This window comes from Zootermopsis nevadensis, unplaced genomic scaffold (assembly GCF_977971745.1).
Source record: "Zootermopsis nevadensis isolate Lab colony 2312 unplaced genomic scaffold, Znev_1.0 Znev_ptg000022l, whole genome shotgun sequence".
NCBI lineage: Eukaryota > Metazoa > Arthropoda > Insecta > Blattodea > Termopsidae > Zootermopsis > Zootermopsis nevadensis.
Genome location: NW_028259154.1, coordinates 17,196,724 through 17,213,572, shown reverse-complemented (window position 1 = coordinate 17,213,572; position 16,849 = coordinate 17,196,724). Strand labels below are relative to the sequence as shown.

The following is a 16,849-nucleotide window of genomic DNA, read 5'->3' as shown; positions in this document are numbered from 1 at the left end:
TTTTTGTGCTAGTAAAGTCAGTCCATGGTTAAATATGGCTGAGGCTGTAGGCATGTTAGTGAATGATACGTCAGAAAATTCGATGGCAGACTCTCTTAATCTTAATATTGAGGAGGTAATTTTCGTTGAAAAAACACTATTTGTAGCAATAAGTAAAACTGAAATGTGCTTTCAGGGGAAGAAAAAAATTATTCAACATCCTTAGTAACATTGTAATCGCAGTTACCATTTGCTAGTAGTTTCTTGGCATAAGTACCATTTATTGTTGCCGGATGCCAGAAAGCTTTGTTCCTAGTGTCAGTCTTTATCCAGAAAAATAATACCCGTGTTCTGAATATTTGTGTAGTAATGTAATTCTTGGGTAGTATGAACGAATCTCAGTTCTTAAAAAAAGTGGACCAGTAAATTGTATAATTGTTTATTTGTAGTTTTTGTTACCTTCATCATATACTGTTCACAGATTGAGGGAGTTGAGGCAGTTTTACAAAACTGTTTACTACTATAACAGGCCAAAACGACTGTGAATAAGTGTTGGTCCGGTATTGCCATCAGATCCTGGCTGAATTCAATGAAATTTGTTTGATATGGTTGCCAGGACATAATGGCAATGAGATTGCAGACCAATTGGCCGGTGTTTCCTTCACCCATTTATAGGACCTAAACCAGCCTTTGACATCTCTGTGAGGGTAGGAGGGCAGGTTGTCAGGGACTGAGTTGATACATGCCATAAATATTGGCAGTTCACTTTAGGGCAGAAATGTAGAAAGGGCTTCTTAGATGGGTCCTCTGCTAAAAGAACCATTAAGCTATCAAAGCTTAGTAGGTTCCAAATAAAACAAGTGACAGGAATATTACTAGGATACTGTCACTTAAGGCGACACACCTTCAAATTCAGAAAAGTAAACACCCCATTTGCAGAAGGTACTATAAAGAAACAGCCTTGTGATTGCAAGGTATTTGCTATTTAAGCAGGAATTTTTTTAAAACCAAGCAAGTATCATGAAAGATTGCTATGTAGGATGCTGTGCTTCATTGTAAGCACATCATTACTGGCACATTAGAAGAATGGAGAAGTACAAAAGATCAGTTAGTGCACACAGTGCTAGAGTCACTTTGATGTCCATCCCATTTACATACATACAAGCATTGGTAAGACAAAACTGCATCTGTGCTTTACAACGCAAGCATAAGTTATTTTTACATAAATGATAGCAAAATGCCCAAGGTCACCTGTTCTCCCACCACAACTGCTTTGCCAGCTCGCAATCTGTGGACAGTAGATTGAAACACTCGATGGAAGGTAGGCACCATAAATTCTTGCTAGGACTTCTTTTGTTTTACTATGTAAGTTAGCTGCCGTTGATAGTATACTGTGCATACTTTTGATTTTCAGCTTGATGATGCAGAATATGACATTCCTCCAGTTGACTGTACCCCAACACTGGAAAGCATTCTCAACAATTTGGAAGATCAGGCATCGCTCAGTGAAGATGAAATGTCCAGTTCATTTGTGCCAGCTACAGAAGTGAGTTTGCAAGTGATATGGACAGGCAGGCAATGAGAAGGCTGTGACATGATTTATAACAAGGAAAAGGACAATGATTTGAATTAAATTATTTTTAAAATAAAATTTTATTCTCTGAGCAGATGAATTCATATCAGTTCCTATGTTTTACATTCTTGTCGCTGTGATTTGGGAGCTTCTGGCTTTTATGTGTAACTGTATGGTCAAGTAGGGTGATGTTTAAAGAAGTCTTCAAGGGGCTAATAATATAAAAGGGCAAAGCATACGCTGTTTTCATCCAGTACTTGAAGGAGACTGAATGTTTTGCATTGAGGTGAGGATTTGTCCAAATATACTGGAAACAGCCAACCCTAATAAATGATTTCCAAAGAGTGGTGTGAACTGAACAATATTGCATTTACTGATATAGATTATATATGAAAGTCAACATGATCAGGAGGCATGGTTGCTCAAACAGTAAAGCTGTGGACTGGACAGTTTTTTCTGGGCACTGCCACATCCATACCAGCTCTGTTTCCAGTCCAGCTACTTCTCCAGTTAGCATCAGGAATTCATTCCTCGGTAGTAAAGTGGCCATAGTGTGAAGCTGGCTGCACACATCAGTCTAGATGCTGAGATTAAGAATACATGGAACTTCACCTACTCTTCCCCATATGTCTTCATGACCTTTTCCATTGGCACATGTATACCTTTACCAGTATGATTGGAAATTTTGCTTCTGCAGGGTGGATTTGAAGGTAGTGAAACCTTATCATTAGGCAGTCTAGATAGCAGGAGTCGCAGTTCATCAGAGCGGAGGCACGAGGCTCGTGGAGGCAGTCGCTGGAACAATGTTAACACTGAAGCTAGTCATAGAACAGGTTCCATTTTGCGTCATGTTATTCTGAAGGGCATCTCAACACAGTTAACATCTGCATCTGTGAGTATTGGTCATAATTTAATGTTTTATTGCATTTATTTAGTTCTAAGGAAGATAGTTGTTTAAATTTGAATAACATTTTTAATTGTTTATAATATCAACATTTCACTACGTTGAATACATTTTTATTAGAACAATTTTCTAACGATGTTTTACTGTACTTGCTTTGCATTTCAGTTCAGTGACACTAAATGTGTATGGTCATATGATGAAATTTGGTAATGTGACATACAATACATTGCACATTAAACATTTTTGTATGTTGGAAGCTATCAATATGACAATAGCACAGACATATCATGTTATGTAAGATTTGAGGTTTTCACAGCGGTGAATAACCATTGACCAGATTACACAGCGCAACAACCCAGAAGACAGAAAGCTTCATATCATGTTATGTTTGCTAAGTTAATTGTTTTGTGTAGGCATATATATGGGCATATTAAAGGAATTGCCCGTCTTTGTGATCTACCAAGAAGTCTTTATCGAGGTACTGACTGGCAAAGCTTACACTAGGTTTTTTACCATTATGTGTACAAGATTAAATATGTATAAAGAAGTTTTTGAATTTAATGTGTCATTTAATATCATGCTTTACAGGATTTTTGTTTTGCTTTTTGATGGCAAGTATGTACCAAAAATTGTATGAAATTTTTTACATGTTTTGTTACTATAAAATAATTGACTCATGAAAGCCTGTTTTTGTCTGTAAGTATAATTTGGTTTTGGTGTTATGTGCCAGTACTTAGAAATTTAAGTCCCACTCTACATTTTCTTTAAATGAGGGGTTAATCAGTAGTAGTTCACATCTTCACTGTTTGTCTGCTTTAGTAACCAGTAGGAACTTCAGTTTCAATCATTGAATCATAAAAGAGTATAACATCCTTGCCAGACGGAGACATCTAGCACTATGACAGTTTAAATGGTTTGTTAGAATAGTTCCATACTTGCATCTACTCCATATCAGTAAGGATAATTATCATCCGATCTCATCAAGCACAGGTACAGGAAATTGCAAGTGATTAAAAAAATGTCTGGTTGAGGATCTAAGAAATTTATGAAAGTGTTTTTAAATTTCTTCCCCCAAAAAGAAAGCAATGTCGAGATGCATATGTATTTGTTCCTACAGGAGCGTGTGAATGCTGGATTGCCCACTGCAATGGCTGCCACCACAATGATTGCAGTTGGTACTTCTCATGGACTGGTACTTGTGTTTGATTCAGCACAGACACTGAGGTGGTGCTTGGGAGAAACTGCTCAAGATCAGGGTTCTGTTGCAAGCTTAAGTTTCAATCATGACTGTACAAGATTACTAGCTGGTTTTGCCAGAGGGCATATACTCATGTTTGACATAGTCAATGGAAGGCTTTTAAGGACTATGTCTGATGTGCACCCACCTGGGACAGCAGTTTTGCATGTGAAGGCAAGTTTCTTAATTGTGCTCAGTAGGAAGATATCAGCAGTAATTATGTTTTTTAGAAGAATTAAGTTGATCAGCAGAATAAACTCAAGTAACTTAATTATTTCGACAACATGCATGGGAGAAGTGAGAAATGCAGAACAAATTTTATTTGGAAAAAATTTTTGCAGTCATACATGGAAGGCTAATAATAAAATACATTTTAAAGAATTAGGATGTTTGGATTGAACTGGCTGATCCAGTGTTGATTTTCTGTGATTATAGTATCTTTGGGTTTTGTCTAGGAGAACAGCTGTTACGTATGAGGGAATTTCCTGTACTATCTTCCAGACAGTCGATTCATTATTATTTCTCACTGCTTTGGTCACCTTTTCCTCATTTGGATCAGTTCCTGACGTTACTAGCACCTGAATTTTTTAACATTTGTAGTGTATTTCTTTCTGCCTTTAAAACCTTTGTTCCACACAAAACCCTGTTTTACCTTGTTTGTAAGCTTTATGTTTGTTTTAGTAAATGTCAGTGGCATTTTGCTCCAAATTAACTGAAAGATCTGATACTGATTCTCTGTTCCAACATTTTATGATCTGTTTTTAAGAAAAAGATGAAACACTTCTGTAATGACATACTTATTGCAACTAAAATATATACTGAATCCCAGCAAATGTTTGGCACAAAGCACTTGACTCATGTAGTTATATGATCCAGCATGTACTGTCACTAGTGTTACTAGTTAATGTTTAATTGTAAGCCACTGTACGTACAGGTGCTTTAAACTTTACTTGCCCAGAGTAAAAATTTAAGGCAAGATGCATTAAGGTTTTAACTAGATATATTTATTTATCCTTCAATTGGTTTGTTTTTATGGCATATTTCTTTTATGTGACATCATGGACAGAGTACTCTTTTCCTTATCAGATGAGCCCCATTAGCATTGTTTTTAGCCTTCCCAACCTTTGCTTATATGGATAACTAATTATCCATTAGTTAAATTAATGTATGCATATGATTCCATAATTTTTCCAACAAGTAACGATCATAGTCAGTTAGTCAGTCAGTCAATCAGAGTGTATAATTATATGCTTAAAAATTTTCTCATGCAATAAACTAAATTAGTAAAGGTACTAGATTACTTTATAATTTGTCTTACTTTCTAGTTTACAGATTCTCCTACATTGGCACTGTGCAGTGACAGTGGCGGATCTGTATTTGAGCTAAACTTTCGCCGTACTATGGGTATTCGAGGTTGTGATTCCAAGTGCTTGTTTTCTGGCAGCAGAGGTGAAGTTTGCTGCCTAGAACCTCTGCTATTACATCAGTTTAACGCACATCCGCTGCATGGTGTTGTGCTTGTTGCCATGGCCACTCTGTCAAAGGTGAGGAAACATCCTGGAAAATCTTAAACACAAATTAGTCACTGATGCATATTCTTTAGCAATTTTTCTTGTTTATTAGTTAAAACACACTAAGCATATGTAAACCTGACTCCATTTCATCATCATCATCAGTTGAAACTATACATCTGTTGGGTCCGTTGGATGAAGCTAATCTTAAACCCTGTACCAGAACTTCAAAAACATTAGGAATTTACTCATGAAATGTTGCAGAACCGTTTTTCATAAAACACACACACACACACAGATATATATATATATAAAATTGCTTTCCCATAATACTTTACCAGTTTATGGTTAGTGTGTGATTCTGGCACATTCAAGGGATGTGTACACGTACAGTATTTCAGAAAAGTTACATTTATGTTTAATAAAATATGTTAATTGCAGATACAAGTACTGGAAGTGAAGTTTCTATGGATAAGATGTGAATAAGAAGTAATAAAATCATAAACTGTGGCGTTAAGCAAAATTTGAGTTTAGAAACACGGTAAGAAAAGGTTGTGAAATTAAGGAAACTGGGATGTATACATTGTTTATGTATCACAAAAGGAGTTTTTTTAGACCATTAAATATTCTGAATAACTGTTAGAGAGAGGTAGAGGGCTTTAAGTCATAAATTACAAGTAAAACATCTTTCCTAATTTATGACCTACTACATGTAATTTAGCAAAATAGCAGTTTAATTTTAAATTGTTATCAGAATTACATAATAATATTTGTGTATATTTTTAAAATAATAGTAAAAGTTGTTTATTAGTACTTCTTGGATTTTTTCTTTCAATTTCTTGAAATTCATGGCACCAGTGATATATAAAAGAAAATGGGGATTACTGTTGGATTTTTCCTGCATCTAGTCCTCATACTGTTTTATTTTTCAGGTCATAGTAGTCAGTATTCGACCAAGGATGAGGGTTCTCTTCACACAGTCTTTGCTTCATACTAGTCCAGCCACACTGCCACTTTTATCATGGCAGTTTGTCATAATTCAAATGGCAGATGGAGCACGAGTTATTGATCCCGTTCTAGCATTTGCAAGAGAATCTACTATATTTTTCTTTCAGGTAAATTAGTTTAAGTTCTTAAAATTTTAGCAGAATAAAGCTATGAAATTATCTATTTATAATTATTGACAAGTGTCTATGAGTCACACCTCCTTAAATCATTAAGAAATAGAATTGAAATGTGTTATTATTTACACATGGAAGGCTCACTAGTTAGTGCCTCTTAAAATAAAAGCCATAGCAAATCCTGGGACAGTTCTTTGGATATTTTTCTACATTTTGTATCTTGCGAAAGAAAATATGCAAATGACACAAGAATGTTTGTTTTTAAATTGTGTGTTGTAACAAAGTAAGTAAGTAGTTTGATTTCTGATATTTGAGCAGGCATAATACATCTATTTACAAGAGAATTTTATCTTCTAAATAACAAGTAGAAAAGTGGAAGAAGATAAATCTATGAAAAATGGAAAATTTTAAAGTTATAAAATTAGATACAACTTGCCTAAATATCAGTTCCCAAGGACATGGGTTTGTGGACTGTGGGAAATAAAAATTAAGAACAAAGAAGATTTCTGTCTTCTGGGTTGTTGCGCCGTGTAGTCTGGTCGATGTTAACCAACGTTTCAGAGGTTATCAGGGCGATGAATATTGAAATGTTGGTTAACGTCGACCAGACTGCACAGCGCAACAACGCAGAAGACAGAAATCTTCATAGTCACCGCTGTGAAAACATTCAAATCTTACATAAGAACAAGGAGTTTTAATTTGTACCTTTGTGTTACATAAAAAATAAGTTCACAAGAAATATGTGAACTTTAAGTTGGAGTCAGGTTATGAAATGTATCCATGATGTAACAATTCTGGAATGGTTATTGAAATCTGGCCTTTTACACTTAAACAAGTAATAATAATAACTGTGGTACCCAAGCTGGTCTGGAGATTCCCCACCCAGTCAGTTTTGTGTTCAGAAACATGTAGGTCTTCATGTAAAGTGCCTATTAATGTTGTCCAATTTTAACCAAAGTTTGAATGTGTTTACAGATTTTAACAAAGTTTCCAATATTAGGCTTTTTAAAAATCCGCTGGGGCATTCTAAAGTTGTTTCTTGGCCACATGTAGATGGATAGGCAAATGGAGCAATATTAATAGGCACTCTTTAGGCATGTGTATGTGCCTAAAATTTGGGAAATGCACATAGCTTGTAGCATAACAAGGTGTACAAAGTCATAGAGACATCTCAAACTGTTCCTCATAAAATGGATGAAAATTAAAATATCTATATTTTACCACCTGTTCTGTGAAAAGAAGATAATATTGAATTTTTAACATTTGCCAAATTATACCTAAAATTTTTATGTGAAACTGATCTTCAAAATCAACTACCGGGTCTCCAATTTATGAGCTTACGGCCGTGCTTACATTGCGTTATCGGCCGCTGCTGTTGACGTAGGCGGGACTTTAACGTGTGAGTCATGGGCGAGTCAGTTTCGGTGCCGCTAGTAACAGCGAATTACGAATATTTCTCATCACTAATACATGTTATTACATTAATTGTTTTTACCTTAAATCACAAAAAGAAAATATTCGACAATTTCCCAAGAAGAGCTTTGTCGTGTATTTCGAAACATGTTAATGAGATGTGAAACTTGCTTGCAAGCACAAGGAAGTCACTTTGAACATCTTTTGTGATTTAAGGTAAAAACAATTAATGTAATAACATGTATTAGTGACGAGAAATATTCGTAGTTCACTGTTACTAGCGGCACCGAAACTGACTCACCCGTGACTCACGTGTTAAAGTCCCATCTACGTCAACAGCAGCGGCCGATAACGCAATGTTAGCACGACCGTAAGCTCATGAATTGGAGACCCGGTACTTACATTAAACAAGAATGCTTATATGTTTGAGAATATTGCTAGAATGGAGTCTGATTTTTCATACAGTACCAATAATGTTTTTCATCACATACTGTGATATGAACGAAGTAAATACAATGGAGCCTTGATATCCTTCATTAATTGATTCCTTAAAATTGCAAAAGATAAGGAAATTATGCATATTATGATGATAATCTGTTTGAGGGAAGTAATAAACTTAAACACAGCTCATTTTTCATGTAAATAAACACCAGTAAACACTAGCCTTTTGGTTGTTGAAAATCCTTGTAGCCTTCTGCCTTATCAAGTGGAGTTCACATTATCTCTTGTGGCTTGTGCAAGTTACTTGTGTATCTTTTTCCAGGTGTCTGTTATAGATGGAAGAAGTAAAATCCGGTTTGTACCTCTTCAACGTCTGACTGTTTCGTATTTATTGCTAAGTCTGCATTGGTTGAACACACGCACCCTTGCCACTGTGGACACCATGGAACAGCTTCACCTTCTGGATGTGCGAACACAGGAGGAGCTGGAGGTTCTTGATTTGGCAGATGTTCGCTTAGTGTACGGGACAAGTCACTTCAAGGGATTGGCCACAGGTGGCAATGTCAGTAAAGCTATGGTAAGTTACAAGTTGTTTAGTTGTGCGTGAAGCAGGGAAGAGCATTTTTTTTATGCATTCTTTGCACAAGTGCATTAAATATATTATGGGAGTTGTCTGCCCATATGTTTAATCTTCACACTTTTACTTTAGCATATCAGTTTAGTATTAACTTTTCTTTGTATTAAGCTTGACTGTAATTTCACCAGTTTTTTAAGTGGTGCAGTATTCAAAATAAAGTAATGGTACATTATTTAATATACAACTTTCATTAATATCTATAACTTTTATTGAAAGATTTTTAATCTAATATATTTAACAAAATACATGTAACAATAATTTGTGCATGTATGCAGTGTCATGGTTTTTCTGTTGAATTTGTCTGCAGTATATTAACATCGATGCAAGTGAGGTTTGCAAATTCACAAGGTATACATTTGGAAAATATTGCGGTTTTGTTTCTTCTCCACCTTACATCATATAGATCAGATGTTTTGTAAAAATGTTCTGTTTTTACTATCTTTCTACATTCCAAATCCAAAATCTTGTTATGATATCTTCCTTGTTGCACCATTTAGGCAATTTTATCTTGGCTGCCCCATTAATCTTCCTTTCAATTTAAATAATTTTTTTTATAAATTCTGCATCTTTACAATTTCTTAATGTGTTTAGATCATATAAAATTGTTGGTCTTTAATTAAATTCCTGTTGTTTTTTGTGGAGGGGTGAGAGGTATTTACCCTTTCACTTGGTTCAGACTTTGTGCCATTTGATTATTTACGACTTTTGCTATGCTTTTAGTGATATCAGAACCTAAAAATCATTTTGTTTTCCTTCTAGGCATTGGCTGGTGAACGTGCATGTTACAACTCTATTGTTAGCTTTGGAAATCAGATGCTGCTTTTGGGAACAAAGACATTCCATGTTTTAACTATTCGTGCATGGAATGAGCGTTTGAACCATCTCATTAAGCAGGTAAGAAACATTTTTCATCTTTTTGACATTGGCTACTCTTCTCATGCCTTGTTACTTCAACATTTAAAGAATCTTTATAACCTTCGCCAGAATTATATGAAAATAAATACAAGTAACATTACTGTAATTTAAAGACTATAACTTTCTGTGTTCTGTTGCCAGAATCGGTATTTGGATGCATTGGTGTTAGGAATGGCATTCTACCAAGACAAAGCTAAAGCAGTAGTGGGGCTAAAAGGACCAAAACACAAGCGCAAAGAAATGGCATGTGAGAAGGTATGAATGCAAATTAAACTATCAGTGTTATTGACAACAAAAGGGGGGGAAGGTCAGTAAAATATTGACCCAGTAAACTTCATCTTCTTTATTACGCTGTCTCCTTTACAGGAGGTTGGCAACATTATGAACACGATCCTTCCATCCTTCTCGGACTGGGACCTGTTCATATATGTTTTTTAGGCAGGTGATACAGAAGTGGTTTGCCATTGCCTTCTAGTAAACTTCATAAGACTGTAGAAATGAGTCTAAAAAGAACAAAATATTTTCGTATCACTGAATAATGTGCATACATATGAATCTGTGTCATGATTTTACTCTTCTACTAATGTTGCATGTTTGACATTGTAAGTACAGTGTCATCTTCGTGTGATACAAAGTTTTAATACTTTTATTTTTGCAAGAAGTTTACTTGTGGCAGAAATATGCTGATGCACTGTACTTTATTTGTGTTGTTTCAGGGACATGAAACTTATGTGCCTCTTGTTCATCCGTTGTGTAAACTGTATAGTTCACAGTGATGAAACCTTGCTGTGTAATGTTCTAATGTTAATACTGTGTATGATGCAAGTCCAGATACTGATCAGAAATTTTGAATAAAATGTTACCGTATCTTTGTGATTGTATGTGAATGCATGCACACTTGCAATGCTTGCATGTTTATTGTTTTATGTATATTGTACACACTTTTCTAATTATTTTGTATTATTTTATTGATGTACTTGTTTTTTTACCTTCACATAATATCTTTGTAATTTGATTGAGATAGGAATGGTAATGGAATTGTAACATGTTAAACATATTAATATTTATTGAAACAAATAAACTAACATGTATCATATTGAATGTTAGGTTTTGGAAATTCTACATACATATATTGAGGAAATCTTGGAGCCTGGCAGTGGTGATGTAGAACTTTGCCAGGAAGCTGTACCTGCTTGTATTGAGTACTGTATTGAGTTGGAAGTCATGTAAGTTGATCATACAACTTTATTTTTGTGTCCAGGTCTGTTAGTATGTCCACATATGGACACAATTTTATACTGAATGTATATGCTGTCTTCAGATTAACTTAAGTTTGTCACTTGAAACGAAAGTTTGTGTCTAGACCCACTCCTAGTAATTTGCTGTATAGTGCTTGCTTTGCAAGGCCACTGAGATTTTTCTTTAGGCATTATGATGCAGAAATATTGTGTAGAAAATTTTCCTTTTTCTTAAGTATGTCTGCGGAAGTACTCTAGAATTGTTCTCAAAATTTTCTTTCTGTGTTATTGAACAGTCCTGCAATTTATTATATGAAAACTTTTTTCTGTACTTGTCAGTGAGCAAGGTGTGAGCATTCACCATCGTTAGATTAAATAATTAAAGAAATACTTTCTCCCATCATTCAGTTTTCTCTGCAGAGAATAATATGCTATCTTGTCAGTCAGGCTTGTCTGTGCTAGATTTCTGGTTTTCGCAGGGGTGAGGATGTTTATGCTGTTCTGTGTTTTTGCTGGGATGCCTTGCCACTTCAGCCCTGAAGATGGAGATGGTTTGTTTCTTCAAAATTTTGGCATCTATTAATGAATCTGTATGGTGCCAAAACCCAGAACAACAGCATCTTTTGTCTGTGCTGATTTTATTGTTATCAGTCATTTTGCAATTTTTCCCCCTCCCTCTTCTGTTGGTGCTTCAACAGTTCATCAACCGCCACGGTGGTTTAGCGGTTAGAACGCTGGGCTTGTAATAATGGGGCCCCGGGTTTGATTCCTGGCGGTGCTCAGATTTACAACTTGTGTTGGGCAAGGCTGTGGTCCAGGCATCACGGAGTTTTCCTCCGGGGTTTCCCCGGTTTCTCTGTGGCATCCCAACAATTACTCCACTTTCATCATCATCTCGCAAAAAGGGGGTCACAGCAGGAGCGTTAAATGTCGCGGTCCCGATCGAACCTATATACTGATGGGTCGTGAATCCTGCTAACCACCATGCTGAATGGTGTGTACTGGACACACACACACACACACACACACACAAAAAAAGTTCATCTTCATGAGCTGCAGTGAACATGTAAAAACCTGCATAGCCTTTGCTTGTGAAATTTATTCACCCATTTTCACATTACCTGATTATGCTTGTTTTGGCAGTTTAGTTCTGTTTGATATTACTGTGCCCATAGTCTTTGTATTACGTGCACAAATTGATATAGTTGACAGTATTTCCCTATTCTGTACTTCCTTACTGGGGCTCTCAGTGACACTGAATACTGAGTTGTATTATGTGTTTGTGGGGCATGTGCCAGCATGCATCTACAAGTGGAATAAACCCTTGAAATCTTTGGGACAGAAACAAATGCTAATGTTACTGTTCTGATATCACATCAAATTCCAGATAGTTGTAGTGAACTGTAAAAATAAGAATACAACTCGGAATGAAGTTATATTGAAAGAGTGAATTTTAAAGATTTGTTATAATAAATTATGATTTAACTCGGGCATATTTAAGCAATAACATAATTTTTATTCCAGAGCAACTTGTAAGTGCTGCCTAAGTAACTGAAGGGAATCTGTGTAATTGCTTCTACACTTTACAATTTTATACCCAATAAGTTATTATACTGATCATATCAATGACATTTTTAATTTAAAACTGAAACCTAAATGTATTCTTTACAAAACTTATAAACCTTTTTCAGTAGAATTTCAAATTGTTAGAGAACATACTCTGTGCCTTCTTAAAAGATGGATTATTTATTTGTTGATGTTTTTATCATAAAACAGTTCTTCGCTTGACGTGTTTTTGTCTTTTGATTCTTTTATAGAGATGTTCTGTTTGGAAAACTTTGGGATGCATGTATCCATCACACAGCCCAAGCATGTTACCTAGAGTCACTTGAACCATGGCTTCTAAGTGATCGTCTGCCTATGGTTCCTCCATCCATCACACAGCAATTTGTGAGTCACTATGAGAGGCAGGGAATGCTTGAAGCATTGGAAGCCTGCATTGTGCACCTGGATGTGTCTTCACTAGACATTGATCAGGTCATGAGGCTCTGTAAAACAAATGGTCTCTATGATGCAACAATACACATTTATAATCGTGGATTGAGAGATTATGTCACTCCCCTTGAAGAACTGATGCCTATCCTTCAGGCTGCACTAGCAACAGGTTAGTAGAATTGTTGTGTTATAGTACTGTTATTTAAAATACCTGATAATCTATACTGTAATCTGAGCCAAAGTGGAATGTGTCCAGATGCTTAATGCACAGGAGACATGATGTTTGGGTTTCACTTTTTACTTACATAAAATCTGATGGGACCTCACAGGTAAACAGCTGAGTGATAACCATATTGCTCTGGGCAATAAACTTCTTGTATACATCAGCTGTTGTCTTGCTGGAAGAGCGTACCCTCTATCTGGTAATGTCCCTTCAGAAGATAACCAAAGAGTGAAACATGATGTATTCAAATGTCTGACATGTCTTCATAGCAAGAATGCCTCAGACTTCGAACATTCCTATCCATATTTGAGGTAAGTAGAACTCCTATACTTCATGAAACAACTCATCTTCAGGAGATTGCTGTCTTCTGGGTTGTTGCACCATGTAGTCTGGTAGAAGTTTACCGACATTTCAGAGGTCCTTGCTGCCTCCGTCATCAGGGCGATGATCACCCTGATGATGGAGGCAGCAAGACTACACAGCACAACAACCTAGAAGACTCAGCGCCGTGAGAGCCTTAAATCCTACAACTCATCTTCAGTTCTAACAAATTAAAATTGTATTTGAAAGATACTATTCCTGTTGTGTGGTACTGTGTAATGGATCTGAATACATATGTGGAGGTCATTTTCCTCTTTATAGCAAAAAGTGCCATAAGAAACTTAATATGAAACTTGTTGAAATTATCACATTGTGTTGGGAAAGCCATAACTCTTTATATTCCATTGTTTTTTATAAGGGCATTCCTTCATTTTGACACTCGGGAATTCCTGAATGTGTTGGCACTGGCATTTGAAGAACCTGAGTTCACATCTGAATTGGGCCTGCAACAAGTGCAGAGGCTTGTTGACATCCTCCTCTTAGTCATGGTCCAGCAAGGTGATGGTTTCACGGTTAGTGCCATTTATTTTGTGTTCCTTCTTGTTTTCTGTTGTATAGATATGGCAAGTAAACATGCCTTTCTTTTATATTTGTTGTTTTGTAGCATATCACTTGCAGAAGTTATACAGTGTGTCACTTAACCAATATTAATCTTACCTCCAGCCAGTCTGTGTTGCATAGAACAATCTTCAGGCATATCATAGGCGGTAAATAATTGAATTCAGGATCATGTTCCAAGGTACCTGCTACTTTAACCCCTTCCAGTTCAGACATTGCATTTCATGCTATTGGGTTCAAGTGGAATTCAGCATTGATACTTGGTTTCACTACAGTTTGTGCTTTAATGTGGGAACTCCTGCCACCTTTCATCTGAACTGTAATATTGGCAACTCATATGTCAGTTGAAATCTTCACAATCTGTAATAAATGTAGTTCAAAACAAAGCAGTTGTATGTTGGAATTGTTTCAAAAGAAATTTACCAAATTAAGTGTAGTCAGACTACTAAAACTCGTCAATTTTGGAAGAATTAAGTTAAGCTTTTCTTAATGTGAAGGTGTATAATAGGGGTTGTATCTGAAGTTAATTTATGGATTTAGCATGGTAGAAGTGTAGACTAGCACTGCAGGCTTAGAACTCAAATTCAAATCTTAATTATTAGACTTGCAGGAGTTATTTAATTTTGTGAAACTGACATGCAACAATGATATATTTGGTTTTAAGGCTAGTTATTTTTCATATTACTTTAAGCATGTTTGCTGAATAGTTCTGTAATATTTTGTGGTAATTTCTTACAGCCTAGTCAGGTAGGATCCTTGTTCACTTTCTTGGCTCGTCAGTTGGCCAAACCGTGGTGCAGCCTGCATGTTGAACGCCAGCTTTTTGAACAAGTGGTAGAATTTCTCACCACTGACTCTTGTTCCACTAGCACATTGGGACATCATGAGGAACGGCAGCAGGCACTGCTGGAACTGATGAGAGCTGGTGGACTTGCCCATTACAATCAAGAAAGGCTGTTGCAGCTGGCTGATAAAGCTGCTTTGTGAGTTGTTTTCTTTCCTGTGTAATCTTGTGTTTCATGTAATTTTTCTTAACTTGCATATTTTATATTGCAGCATGATTATATATTTTCTGACACTCATTATATGAAGGAGTATCACATTTAATCTAATCCAAAACAGTCTTGAATCTAATACTCTTCTCTGAACGTAGAAGTTTAATGGTCAAAGAAAGGAAAATAATGCAAGAAATTATTATACTGACAAGCAGTTATGTTATATTAAATTTTCTTTATTAATATATTTTAATACAGGTGCTCCATTAATTTTGTATAATTTACTGCCATCACTTTAGAGTCTAGGTTCTCTCCTTTTAGAATGGTGTGAAATCTTTACATGAACTGTACTATTATTCCACATTAAATGTTTGCAAACATAACATATCCCTTCTCCTCATTTGCAAATGTGTAGTTCAGTCCATCATGCTAGCATCACACACAGACTGCATAGTGATAATGTAAGTTTCATTTCCTTCTTTAAGAAAATAAAGTTAACATTCACAGATGTGTAAGATGTAATATGCATTCTTTCTTCCTTATAACTTTTAGCACATAGAACACATGTAATAAAAGAACACAGGTATTGTATATAAGAGCCAACAAGAAATATGAATAACATGATGGTAGCAGAAGATTATGGAAAATGTTTTGTTCATTATTTGTGAAATGAACAAAATTATACTGTGCCACTGTAACTAACAATTAAATATGTATAACACTGTGAGTAAAGAGGTGAACTTCATATGTCAGAGCGTTGCCAATCATGCATGTTCTGTGGTGTTGACAGTTACCGAGTATGCGAGTTCCTGTATGAGCAGAGACAAGAGTATGACAGAATTCTTCACTGCTACCTAAAGGATCCATTGAGAAAGCCTCAAGTTTTCTCATACCTTCGCAACATACTCCTGCTTTACACAAGTGCTACTGACAAAGCTAAAGTGGAAGCACAAATCTTAGACAATATACAGGTAACATTCAGCATTACAAGGTCATAGATAGTCTATGACAAATTCCACCACAAACACACCCAATATATCACTTTCTTTCTGTAGGTTGAAGCAGTAATACTTTTGATTTTTATTCAAGAGGTGCCTAGTGTGAATGTCTCCCAGAACACTGATTATCCTGACTGTGATTTTTCATGTTTTTTTTCTCAATCCCTCCAGATGAAGGCTGGGATAATATCATTAAACAGCCCATGATTGCTTTCTCTTCAGACCTTTCCAAAATCACTCAACTGTTTCTAAATAATTGCTTCAGTTCATACATCATCATTAAATAAGCTATGATCCTGCTACTTTCAGTGCATCTATATATATATATATATATATATGTTTGTGTGTGTGTTTATCAGTTAATAGAATGATATTGGCATGGATATATGTATCTCTAAATATCCGTAAAGGTAGACTAGAGACTAGAGGGTATGTTTCAAATGTGTATGATCATGTTTGAATAGTAGAAGTGCTTATTGTACTTTCAGGACTTACTGGACATAGATGCGACCAAAACAGCACAGATTCTGTTAATACATGTACCTCAACTTATACCTAAGATAGTTGAGAAACTACAAGAAGAGTCCAAAGTACTATTCCAATTTCTACAGGGCCTTTTTGACTATAGGTAGGTATGCTGGAGAAATTAATTTAATTATATGAAGTTACTGTGCTAAATTATTTACAGGTGTTGTTGCACCAACTAATGAGTAATCCTAGAATATGTTAA

At 35.7% G+C, this 16,849-nt stretch overlaps 1 protein-coding gene across 1 annotated transcript in view; it reads left to right on the top strand.

Annotated features, from left to right (window-relative positions):
• Vps8 (vacuolar protein sorting 8) overlaps window positions 1-16,849 on the top strand; it is a 24,337-nt gene continuing 7,488 nt past the window's right edge. Inside the window, exons 1-16 of the mRNA XM_022062501.2 lie at window positions 1-115; window positions 1,394-1,525; window positions 2,250-2,444; window positions 3,574-3,867; window positions 5,019-5,237; window positions 6,137-6,319; window positions 8,502-8,756; window positions 9,576-9,710; window positions 9,873-9,986; window positions 10,839-10,957; window positions 12,787-13,133; window positions 13,294-13,498; window positions 13,927-14,080; window positions 14,865-15,109; window positions 15,912-16,092; window positions 16,608-16,747. Of these exons, the coding sequence (XP_021918193.2) occupies window positions 35-115; window positions 1,394-1,525; window positions 2,250-2,444; window positions 3,574-3,867; window positions 5,019-5,237; window positions 6,137-6,319; window positions 8,502-8,756; window positions 9,576-9,710; window positions 9,873-9,986; window positions 10,839-10,957; window positions 12,787-13,133; window positions 13,294-13,498; window positions 13,927-14,080; window positions 14,865-15,109; window positions 15,912-16,092; window positions 16,608-16,747 (2,999 nt within the window). The 5' untranslated portion in view covers window positions 1-34. The remainder of the gene's footprint in view (window positions 116-1,393; window positions 1,526-2,249; window positions 2,445-3,573; window positions 3,868-5,018; window positions 5,238-6,136; window positions 6,320-8,501; window positions 8,757-9,575; window positions 9,711-9,872; window positions 9,987-10,838; window positions 10,958-12,786; window positions 13,134-13,293; window positions 13,499-13,926; window positions 14,081-14,864; window positions 15,110-15,911; window positions 16,093-16,607; window positions 16,748-16,849) is intronic.